The following is an 11,738-nucleotide window of genomic DNA, read 5'->3' on the forward strand; positions in this document are numbered from 1 at the left end:
TGTTCATCATTCAACAAATATTTATTAAGTACTTCTTTTACGCCAGGCGCTGTTCTAGATGCTGGGGATACATCAGGAAACGGACCAAGCAAAAATCCCTGCCCCCAGGGAGCTTACATTCTACTTTGGGGGTGGGGTGGGGGACAGAAAATAAACTATAAAAGTTATAATAAATAAATAAGTAAATTATATACTATGTTGGAAGAAACTTGCTATGTGAGTTTTAATTACTTTGGAATTCATTCACATTATCTTCATATAAAAATACTCAAGTAGGGCTTCCCTGGTGGCGCAATGGTTGAGAGTCCGCCTGCCAGATGCAGGGAACATGGGTTCGTGCCCCGGTCTGGGAAGATCCCACATGCCGCGGAGCGGCTGCGCCCATGAGCCATGGCCGCTGAGCCTGCGCGTCCGGAGCCTGTGCTCCGCAACGGAAGAGGCCACAACAGTGAGAGGCCCGCGAACGGAAAAAAAAAAAAAAAATACTCAAGTAATTTTTAAAAATTGTATTCTGTTCAGTTTGGATAGGGCAAAGTCCTGAGACTTTGGACGGTGATGACGTTTGGTGCCCCCAGGGCTGGAAGGGTGTGGGTCCTGAACCCTAAGGATGGAGCAAGACGGAGCAGGTGCTAACCATCAAGCCCTCTCTAGAGCAGCAGGAGGTGAGGGCTCTAACCCGCCAGATGGAGGAAAGCCCGGCTTCACGGCTATCACTGAGGAATCTGGGTCAGTTCTCCGGTTTGGCCACCAGGGGTCATTTTACCCTTGTAAATCACCATCTGGAGCGATCACGTAAAGACACACAAAAGTCTTAGTCTGAACTAAACACACAGAGACGCACCCGGGAAAACTCTGACACTGTCACACACACACACACGCACATACACAGAAACATACAGCATTGAGAGACATAGGGACAGAAATGCATGCAGGACGTGTGCATGGCATCAACTCCCTCACGAATCTCACTAATGTCAGGGTCTCAAGATGTCACAGTGCCAACTCCGCCATTCCTCCCAGCCCCGACTCCGCTAAAGAGGGAAGACAGTAGGTGGCCTGTAAACCAGACTTCCATTTCCTTACCTCCAGCTTGCCAAGAGCAGTCAGCTTACTCCCGTCCTCCCGTCCATCACACTCTTACTGTCCCATAAACTTCTTGTCTGGCTCTGGCACAGCTCCCTTTTCCCTGCCCAGAGAAGCCCTCCACCTCCTCCTGAGTATCTGTGCAACTAGTTCCAGCTCCACCTCCCTCTGCAGCTCCAGGAAGCCCCAGGTGGTGTTCACTCGGTGTGCAACTCCTCCCCACCCCCCACCCCGAAAACCCCAAGCCTTAGGGACTACAATTAGCAATTGATTTGCTGAGCATTGCCCTCTCCTTGCAGCGATAAAAACAATGTACATAATGGCCTGGGAAGACTTTACACATGACTCTAATACTCCAGTACAGGTATGGCTCTCCAAGTGTGATCTGAGGATGGATTCTTTGAGGAAGTCCACGAGAACAAAACCGTTTTCATGATACTACTACTAAGATGTCTTTTGTCCTTTTCACTCATTGTCTCACGAGTAGACGGTGGAGTTTTCCAGAGGCTTCATGAAGTGTGATGACACTTGCTCTCATAGCTATTGGAATGTGTGCTTGGGTATTTCTGTTTTAGAAAACTTACTATTTTTGATTTCTAATATGGTCATGTATCAAAAGGACAAAGTATAAGCAAACTCTCTTTGGAATTCTCCATTTTTAAGAGTGTAAAAGGGTCTGAGACCCCAAAATTGGAGAACTACTTCTTTAGTACAGAGAATGTTCTCCTTATTCTAGATGAAGCAGCAGAGACACACACACACGGTGGTGGTGGTGGGGATTTACGATCTAGAATGGAGGAGCTTTTGAAAGGGTGGGTGAGGTGGAAGGGGAAGGCAGGACCTAGAAAGGGGAACAGTGACCAGGAACTCGGAGGAAAACCCCCTCTGCCCCCACCCACCCACGCTGGGCGTCAGATCTAAATTGTTAAAAGTCACTAGACAAGAAGGAAACCAATTCAGCCGGCATCCAATACGCTTTTACATTACGCCTCAGTGCTGGGCAGGCAGAGCCCAGGTGGAAAGGGGAGTGGGTGGCGTCCATGGCCCAAAGACCTCTGTGGTCGGTCTAAACGCAGGACACCCATCTTCTGCTCCAGCTACCAGCTACGGGCCGGGCCGTGTTTCATGCCCCGCCAAGGGCATTTCATCCAGTCTCCCGCCTCTGCACGGGCAGGCTCACGGCAGCACTTCCTAGGTACTAAGGAAGAGGTCCTTCTGCGCTCGCCATCACCACCTAGTTAAAGACGTTTGCAGCCGCGCTCTTCCCTCCCCGGGCCCCTGCCCCCCACACTTTGTTCCCTTCTGCATCTGTGAGCTGGAGCTGCCGCTCAGAAGTCCAAGTGCCCAACCCACCGCCCTGCTGTGCACACACCCTGCGTGTCTGCGAGTGCGAGAGACGTGGGGGTGGGGTGAGGGGACCGCGCTCTGGCACGACGTGCGTTCAGAGGGACGAGTCCTCGGAGCACCGGGTGAAGGAGTCCCGGGGGTCGGAAGGCCGGAGCAGCCCCTGGCTGGCGGCGGCCGGCACGGTGGCGTGGGAGGTCTCAGCGGTTGGTTCGGCGAGTGCCCCCCGAGCCCCGTTGGTGGCCGAGGTCCTGGCCCGGAGCGGAGAGCTCAGGCTGCGCAGGGTGTTGCGGAAACCCTCGGCGCTGAAGTAGTACACCAGCGGGTCGAGCACGCAGTTGGCGCCGGCCAGCAGCACCATGACCATCAGCACCCCGCGCACCTGGTTGCGCGCCGCCGGGCTGGCCAGCACCACGTGGCCGCGCAGCAGCCCGTACACGGCCAGCGTGGCGTTGTAGGGCACGAAGCACAGCAGGAAGATGACCAGGCTGGCCAGCAGGAGGCGCACCGTCTTCTGCCGCCGCTGGCTCCGCGTGGCGTCGGGCCGCGCCAGGGTGCAGAAGACACGGACCGAAGAGTAGACCACGGCTACCAGGGGCAGCAGGAATCCCAGCGCCTCGGCTAGCAGCAGGAGCGGCAGCAGCCTGCCCTTCCACAGCTCGTCGCTGAAGTTCTCGAAGCACAAGTGCACCCAGCGGCCGTCGCGGGCGCAGGGTGAGGGCCGGTGCACCAGGACGGTGGGCACGGCGAACAGCAGGATAAGCGCCCACACGCCCAGGCAGAGCAGCCGCGCCACGCGGGGCCGCCGCAGGTGGCGCAGCCGCAGCGGGTGCACGATAGCGACGTACCGGTCCACGTTGATGAGGGTCAGGAAGATGCAGCTGCCGTACATGTTCATCTGGAAGACGGCGCCCGCCAGCTGGCACAGGAGGTCCGAGAAGGGCCAGTAGTGCTGCGCATAGTAGGAGAGGCGCAAGGGCAGCGACAGGGTGAAGAGGAGGTCGCTGGCCGCCAGGTTGCACATGTACACGCTCACTACCGAGTGCACGCGCAGCGCGTGCAGGAAGACCCAGAGGGCCAGCGCGTTGAGGGGGAGCCCTGCCGCCAGCACCAGGCTGTAGACCACCAAGTGCAGGTGGTGGATGGGCTGGTGGTCCGGGCACCTGAGATCAGAGTCGTTGGCCGAGAAGTTGGCCAGCATCGTGCCAAAGGGCGAGGAGGAGCTAGGCCGGGAGCATCAGGGGGCGCACCCGCGTGCTGGCTTCGCGTTCATCTCCAGTCTCCACGGCGGGGGCCTGGAGGCTGCACAGAGTCCCAGAGCAAGCGGGGGCCGGGCATAGACTTGTGGCTGTGGCTGCAGGGCCGACAGCTGCGGAGGATCAGATGCCCTTGGTCAGAGCTTCATCGGCCTCAGTGGAGACCTGGCATAGGAGGGAAGGCAGAAGTCAAGACTCTGCAAGGAAGGGCTGAAGACACAAATGTCATATAGCTGAACCTGCTGGCCTCTTGGGCCTTTTCTCAGCCTCACATCTTTCCTCCACCGTCCTTCTGGCCAGAACAGCTTTCTGCAGCCCGCTCTATGGCACAGTGCTAAATGCCCAGGCTCTAGAGTCAGGCCTGCCTAGGGTTAAATCTGGGCTTTTGTCCTCAGAAAAGTGACTTAATCTCTCTGCCCCTCATTTTCCTTACCTGGAAAAAAAAAAGGAGAGGGGCCCCTACTTCACGAGGTCGTTAGATTCAACGAGATGATATATTTAAAGTGCTTTGCTTACTGTTATTATCTACTAATATCTCTCCCTTGCTTCCTTTCTTTCTTCTACAAATGCTTACCAGGATTTTAATTATTATTATTATTATCATTTTGGCCTCGCGGCATGCAGGATGTGGAATCTTAGTTCCCCGACCAGGGATCTAGCCTGTGCACCCTGGAGTGGAAGCCCGGAGTCTTAACCACTGGACCACCAGGGAAGTCCATACAAATGCTTACTGAGACTTTAGAAGGTTCCAGGCATGTTCACAGCAGTGGACAAAACAAAGGCCTTGCCCCCAACTATGTTCCCTTCCATTGAAAGGAGACAGATAATAAAGTCCATGTAAAAAGGTATTATGTTAGGTGGTGAGAAGTACTGTGGAGCCCCTCCCCTGGCACCAGCCCGTTCCGCTGACTCCCCATTATCTAAAGAATAAAGTTCAAACTCCCAAGTACAGGACAAAATCCCAGGCTCATCTCCACGACTGCTCCTGTGTGGGCTGGGTGTGTGGTCAGAGCGACCTGGTTCAGCTGGATTGTTTGACCTCCCTAAGTTTCCTCATCTGTAAAATGGGGACAGTAATATAATGGGGGTCCCTTAGGCCAGGGGTCACCAACCCCCGGGCCACACAGCAGGAGGTGAGCGAGCGAAACTTCATCTGTATTTACAGCCGCTCCCCATTGCTCACATTACCACCTGAGCTCTGCCTCCTGTCTGCATTTTGGTGGGTTGTATAATTATTTCATTACATATTACAAGGTAATAATAATAGAAATAAAGTGCACAATAAATGTAATGCTCTTGAATCATCCCGAAACCATCCCCCCACCCCATCCGTGGAAAAATCGTCTTCCACGAAACCGGTCCCTGGTGCCAAAAAGGTTGGGGACCGCTGCCGTAGGCTGATCGCACACACCAGCACAGTCCTTCCAGGCAGGGGACGGCCCCGTGGGTTGAACTTTTCCAGGTGCTCCCCTGGAGAGTCTGACTCGGGTGCTTCCTAGTTGGGATTCCGTGATGGGGGCAGATAATGGTTTTATCCTAAGGGCTCGAAGGGGGCCCAGAGAGGGTGGCAGTGAGACAGGGAAGTACCGTGCGTGCTGATGAGGCTACTGGAGAGAGAAGACCACAGCCACTGCCGTCCCCAGGCAAAAGCTGCCAGAGGAAGGATGTGGTCAGAGGCGGAGGAATTAGAAGACAGGACTTGGTCTTAGGATTCCACCTTCCTTAATGCCATAAGGCCACGGCAGCCACCCCTGCATTGCGACCCCCAGGTGCCATCGTGTTGTAAAATATACATAACTTTAAAATTACCATTTTAACCATCTTTAAGGGTACAATTCAGTGACATTAAGTACAATCGCAATGTTGTGTAACCATCGCCACTATTTCCAGAACTTTTTCATCATCCCAAACAACAACTCTATACCCATTACCCAATAACTGCCCATCCCCCCTCCCTCCAGCCCCTGGCAACCTCTATTCTACTTTGTGTCTCTCTGAATTTACCTATTCTAGACACCTCATCTGAGCGGACTCATATATCTGTCCTTTTGTGTCTGGCTTATTTCACTTAGCTTAAAGTTTTCAAGGTCCATCCATGCGGTAGTTTGTATCAGAATTACAGTCATTTTATGGCTGAATAATACATTCCTATATATATACACCACATTTTGTTCTCCCATTCATCTGCTGATGGTTACTTGGGTTTTTCCATCTTTTGACTATTGTGAATAATGTTAATGATCATGGGCTTCCATGGGCCATCTTAGGGAGAGAAGTTATCCGAAGACCCTGAGCGATTATCCCAAGATACGGAACATACTCCCTTCAAAAGGAACCACTTAAATCCTTACATGGAACCAAGTTATAAACATGAGTATAACAAGTTTTCTAGGGTTTTTTTGTTCGTTTGTCTGTTCTCCCTCCAACCAAGACTCTGACTCCAGCAGTTTAAGACTTGTAAGAAGCATAGTACAACAGTTGAAGGGAATAAGGAAACACTTTGTCTGCAAAATACCAATTTCATCAATGAAAATAATGCTAGATGGGTCTTAAACGTGCTGAAAAGCAAGTAATGCCAGGCTCTCTTCCTGAAACGTGCCCACCTCCCATGCTCCTTTGCTCCAGTCACGCCAAACTAGTGATAATTCTGCACATACCTTACATCTTCAGGGCTCTGTCTGTGCACGTGCTGTTTCTGCAACTGGGAGTGCCCTTTCTCCCATCCTCCAACTGGCAAACTCAATCATTTCTCAGGACCCCATGATGCCTTTCCTGACTCCCTCCCTTCCCACCAGGCGAGTCCCCTCACTGGAGCTTTCCCAGCACTTTGGCCACAGGTCAGCTGTTCCCACCTGTGCTATAATTGGCTGTTCTTGGTCTGCCTCTCCCGCCCGCCTGGGAGCTCCTTGAGGGAGGGCCTGGGGGCTGTGACTTACTCATCTCTGTAGTCCCAGCCCTCCCTCCATAAATGTTGGGTCAAAAATAATGGCTACCATTTACTGATCCCTCACCATCTCGCAGGGTGTTTTACACGCACGAGCTCTAATCCTTCCAACAGCCCTTTGAGGTAGGAGTTTCTCCTGATTTTTCCTTAAGAGCTCAGTCAGTGAGGAGTGAAGTCAGGCCTCAAATCCAGGACATCCGGGCTCCAAAGTCCAAAAAGCTGCTTCCAATAAGAGTGGGTGGGTGGGTATGCGGCTGGATGCCGCACAGAGCACCTAACTTTTACAGCTGCTTATATCAAATCTGTGCCCATAGGTGAATCGTTTTACTTCCTCTTTTGTCCAGTTGAAACATATACTTTTTAATAACCCACTTCCTTCTTTCTCCCACTTCAAACACTGGCAACACAGACTCATCTCTCTTTCACACACACACAAATACGCCCTGATGATTTCCCCTTACCTACAGAAACAGTTTGCTGCTTTGAACTCCTTAGGTCATGACGTGTGTTTTTGTCCCATTTCCCCAGCCAGACAGTAGGGTCCTGGGGTGCAGACCACACCTTCCACAGCTTTCTTCCCAGGCTCACTCACACTTCAGTCTCTCTACCTAGCAGGCCCTTGTGATATTCATTGGCTGCCTTTCAGGAAATCTGCCCCCTCCCCCCATGTCCGCCCAGCCTGTAATCCTGTTATAATATTTCTTGCATCAGTCCAACCACTTCTTATCACATTCCTGACTATCTTGTCCGCATGTATAACTCAGAGAAAGGCATGTCCCTTTTGAAAAGCTCGTTTGGAAACAGCTTGCATTAAAACTTCAATAACAGTTTACAGCTACAATCACAGTAACATTTTATCATTCTTTTTTTTTTTTTTTGCGGTACGGGGGCCTCTCACTGCTGTGGCCTCTCCCGTTGCAGAGCATAGGCTTCGGACGTGCAGGCTCAGCGGCCATGGCTCAGGGGCCCAGCCGCTCCGCGGCATGTGGGATCTTCCCGGACCGGGGCACGAACCTGTGTCCCCTGCCTCGGCAGGCGGACTCCCAACCACTGCGCCACCAGGGAAGCCCACGTTTGATCATTCTTAAGCAGTACTTGGAGCACCCATAGCTCCCTACGACTAGGAGGCACATCCTAGACACTGAGTGAATGGAAAATTATTTTCCAAGAATCCCAAGTCTTTCGTCAACAAAGTTGCAAGGTTAAAGAGGCCAAAATGTATTAGGTGAGCTGCTGCTAAAAGGTAGAGAGTTAGGAATCCTTCAGGAAAGCAGATGGCGATGCTCTCGCCTTACTCCATTCCAAAGCGGAGAAGCCCTTGAGTTTAGTTGTCAAAAAGCCACCCCTTTCCCACAGACTCACACAGGATGGCCCAAGCTGTTGAGAGCTGCCAGGCCCCTGCCCTGGTCCCCACCCGATCCGCTTGCTTCCCGAGGGCTCCCCATCAGTGGAGCTGAATGGGCACAGTGCCAGGCCAGATGGCAAAGATGGGAAAAACTGCCAAAAAGGAGGCAAACAAGAAGTGGAAAGAGGGCTCTAGATGTGGGGGAGGAGTGGCACGGCACTCTCCTCAATCCTGCCTTGAGCAAGAGGTCAGGTTGGGGGTGCGGGAGACGGAAAGCAAAGAGGCAGCAGGTGCCCCAGAAAAGCAGAGACACTGGGATTTCATTTCACCAGGGAGAAGGGGGACGTGGAGGCCCACGCTGGCTCCGTAACCTCAGCACGCCCGGAGGTCATGTGAGCACACCACTACACACACACACACACACACACGGGAGCGTGCAAGGCCACACGCAGGTAAGGGTACACTGAGGGATGTGCACACAAGATCCCTAGTAACATACGAATCAACGTGTATCCACAGCCTGTAACACACGTGTGCACGCATGGAGGCACAGACAGCCGAGCCAGGGGAGGAAAGCAGACACCGTCCCCGCCTAGGGACATTATCCTTAGCCGGACAGACAGACGGGCAGCTTCAGGAGCACACACACGCATGCAGATGTGCACAAACAGATTCCGGTCCCAAGTCACTGAGAGGCAAAGAGAGGCCCTGGGGACGGCCCCGCCCACATCCCAGCCCCCGACACCACACACACGCCAGATGGTGCGCGGCCACCTTCCTCCACGCTGCTTCTCTGTCCTTCAGCTTCCCACCTGCACACCCGGGGCCCAGGTTCCTTATGTCCTCGGGGCCTCTGGGACCTGTCCCATTGCCCTCTGAGCTGGGCTGGGCACTATTCTTTGCTGAGATAAGTCACAGGGGCAGGGCTATTTTCTGCCCTGACAGGAAGTGAGAATGGAGGATAAAAGTGGCCAGGAGGCTACATCATGATCTTTCCCTTCCTCTCCTCCACACAGCTGGCCCGTGGTGTCCACCCTTCCGGCGCCTGACCAGGGATGCAGAGGGGAGCGGAACAGAAAGGGATGGGTGATCTGGGACAGAAAGGGAGGGGAGAGAGGCACCCCGTCTCTGTACAGCTTCCTCCTGTCTGCCACCCTCTCCATGTGCTTCCTGCCCCCCTACTCCCCACCTCCTCTCCTCAGGAATCCACATCCTTCAGAAGTTTGGAAAGTGGGAATGTCAATCCTCACCCTCCTTGACCCAGAAGACCAGCTCTGGAATAGCTCCCACCTTCTTTTAGGTTCTGGTGGCCAGGCGCCAGGGAGCGTGTCCACCCTCCACCTCCCCCGCACGGCGCGCGCTCCCTGACCTGCGACCTGAGCGGTGCTGGCTGAGCCCACTTCCTCTGCCGCTACACCTCGGCAGCCACGGGAAGATGCGCCCTTTATCAGCAGACGCTGGTAACTGTGAAGACCTCTTAACGCCTGTAGGTTCAGACGCCCCAAACAGATCCAAACTGTGCTGAGCCTTCAGCGGAAGCTTCAAGAAGTCTAAAGGCTTTGTGAAAAGCTCTGTCCCAGGGTTGCTCTGGGTACACATGAATCCTGCCCATCAGCTTGTCCTGGGTCTGGAGAGCCTGTGGGGTGGAGATAGTACCAGGTCACCGGGCTGAGTGGATGGCTTCCTCCTGCCCTCAGGGCCACGTTCTCCCCCGCTGCTGGGTGTCCTATCTTCTCTCCATCCTCCTTCCTCCCTGATCCAGCCTGCTCTGCTTTCTCCAGCCCAGATTCCTGCTCCAGCCTCTCCCCACCCTTCCCCACCTGAGCCTCTCTTCCTGCCTTTCCAGCACCATCCCTGGGTATTCTCATCTCATCCCTCCCGAAATTTTTTCTAGGAAAAGGCAGAAAGCAAAGGTGACCTACAGCTCCATACTTAAGTCTCCCCAGTGCATGGCTGTCACCTCCCCACCTGCAGACATTTCTCCACCCTGCTGTCAAGAGCTGAAAACACAGGAAACGTAGTCCCAGTCAAGACTCAGAGGGGCTCAAGCCACCCTCCGCAGCCCTGTGCTCTGGGTGGTCCTTGCTTTGGGGCCTGGCTGGGTCCCGCTGCCTCAGAGAAACCTCCTGGAGCCTTTGGCTTCATGGACCTCACCCTGACCTCGGGCAGTACTGAGTGTGCTCCACACATAGCCCTCACGCCTCTGCTGCCCCCTTCCCCGCGGGCCTGGGCATGCAAGGTTTCCGTGTTGCAGGGGTACACGCTGGGGGCATCAGACAGAGGCACAGCTGGGCTCTGGGGTCTCTGGGTGGCCAGGAGGTGAGGCTTGCGGGTCGAATAAGTTTCTGCTTCCTCCTCAAGCCTTGCTGCCATCTCCCCTTTGGCGACAACTTCAGCTCATCCTGAAGGGACTGCAGATGTGACCTGATGGGAGGGCCCCTTCCCATCAGAGAGGCCCCCATAGACCCGGGGAACAGGTGGGCAGCTGCCCTCAGTGGTGTGAGGCAGAGGTATCAGAAGGCCTCACCCACCCTCCAATATCACCCCCCCAACCCCATGGTCAGTATCTGAAATTTTATCCACTTCATGACACCCATGGGCCACATTCTACCATAGCTCTAGGAACATGGGAGACAGCTGGTCTAATCCTCTATTTTTTTTCTTTTTTTTTAAACTAATTTTACCAACACTTTATTTTTTATCTTTTATATATATATTTTTGGCCGCGCTGCACAGCATGCGGGATCCTAGTTCCCCAACCAGGGATCAAACCCACACCCCCTGCAGTGGAAGCGCGGAGTCCTAACCACTGGACCGCCAGGGAAGTCCCTAATCTCCTTGTAAAGAAAACGCACTGGGTGAAGGCAGTATCTCTCTAAGGCACCACTAGAACACTTTGGTTCGCTGGGAAGGATAACTGTGAGAGCAGATCTGTGCCTTGAACCCGCCTGTGGAGTTTAATCAGATCAGTTCACTGTCACCAGCAGAGGCCCAGCCCTGGGGTGAGAGGGTCAGGGGTTGTCTTATCTGAGAGTGGGAAAGGGCTGGAAACCATCCCCAGAGGGCCCTCCCTCCCCAGTGGCCTGGGATCTGGGGTTCAGCGTGACAGCGGGGGCCTAACGGGTGAAGGGGTAGACGCAGCTCCCAGGCATACGGGCCCCAGGGTGCGTTGGTGCTTCAGGCCTAGGGAGCATCATCCTCTTGTCTGAGGTCTGCCTGCCTGAGGCCATCCTTTAGAATTCTTTATTCAAAAAGGTTTCCCAGGGCCCCGGGCCCCCTCTCACCTCCATCCCCACCCATGGCTCCCGTTTCTAAAGAAGGGGTGCTGCCCCACGTGCCCCTGTGAGGTTCAACCGCAGCTGGGACGCCCCCATACCTGTGCTCGCCACCGTGGCTCAGCTGCTGCTCCACGCCGGCTTCTGCCTGCTCTGGGCCGGGCTGGGCTGGTAGGACTTGTTCCCGGTGGGTGGGACACACACACACCTCGGCAGCTCTCGGCAGATCCCAGCTCCCTGCACGCACCCAACCCCGGGCAGGGCAGGGAGAGAGAGAGAGAGGAGGAAGCAGTGCCCTCAGTGGCCTCCACGGACCGGCCAGAGAAGAAACCCCAGCAGATCATGGCACTTAACGCAGCCCCGACTCTCCCCCAGTAACGCCCCCCACCCACCCACCCACCCATGGCTCGCACACTCCCTGCAGTTTCCGGGAAGCCTAACTGGCACACCCACCCACAGATGCCAGATGACTAACCCCCAGCCTCCCGCTG

General features: G+C 54.4%; 1 protein-coding gene across 1 annotated transcript; it reads right to left on the reverse strand.

Moving 5' to 3' along the window:
- Positions 1–2: 2 nt before the first annotated feature.
- On the reverse strand, positions 3–11,586 carry LPAR5 (lysophosphatidic acid receptor 5). The gene is made up of 2 exons (XM_067695555.1): positions 11,349–11,586; positions 3–3,848 (listed from the first exon to the last, which is right to left on the reverse strand). Exon 2 carries the CDS (start codon positions 3,626–3,628, stop codon positions 2,525–2,527), a length of 1,104 nt encoding a protein of 367 aa, XP_067551656.1. The 5' UTR covers positions 3,629–3,848; positions 11,349–11,586; the 3' UTR covers positions 3–2,524.
- Between the last annotated feature and the right edge of the window lie 152 nt (positions 11,587–11,738).

This window comes from Pseudorca crassidens, chromosome 11 (genome assembly GCF_039906515.1).
Source record: "Pseudorca crassidens isolate mPseCra1 chromosome 11, mPseCra1.hap1, whole genome shotgun sequence".
In the NCBI taxonomy this organism is placed as follows: Eukaryota; Metazoa; Chordata; class Mammalia; order Artiodactyla; family Delphinidae; genus Pseudorca; species Pseudorca crassidens.

Excerpts from the sequence above, each read along its gene's own strand:
- LPAR5 (XM_067695555.1), bottom strand. The coding sequence starts at position 3,628 with ATGCTGGCCAACTTCTCGGCCAACGACTCTGATCTCAGGTGCCCGGAC.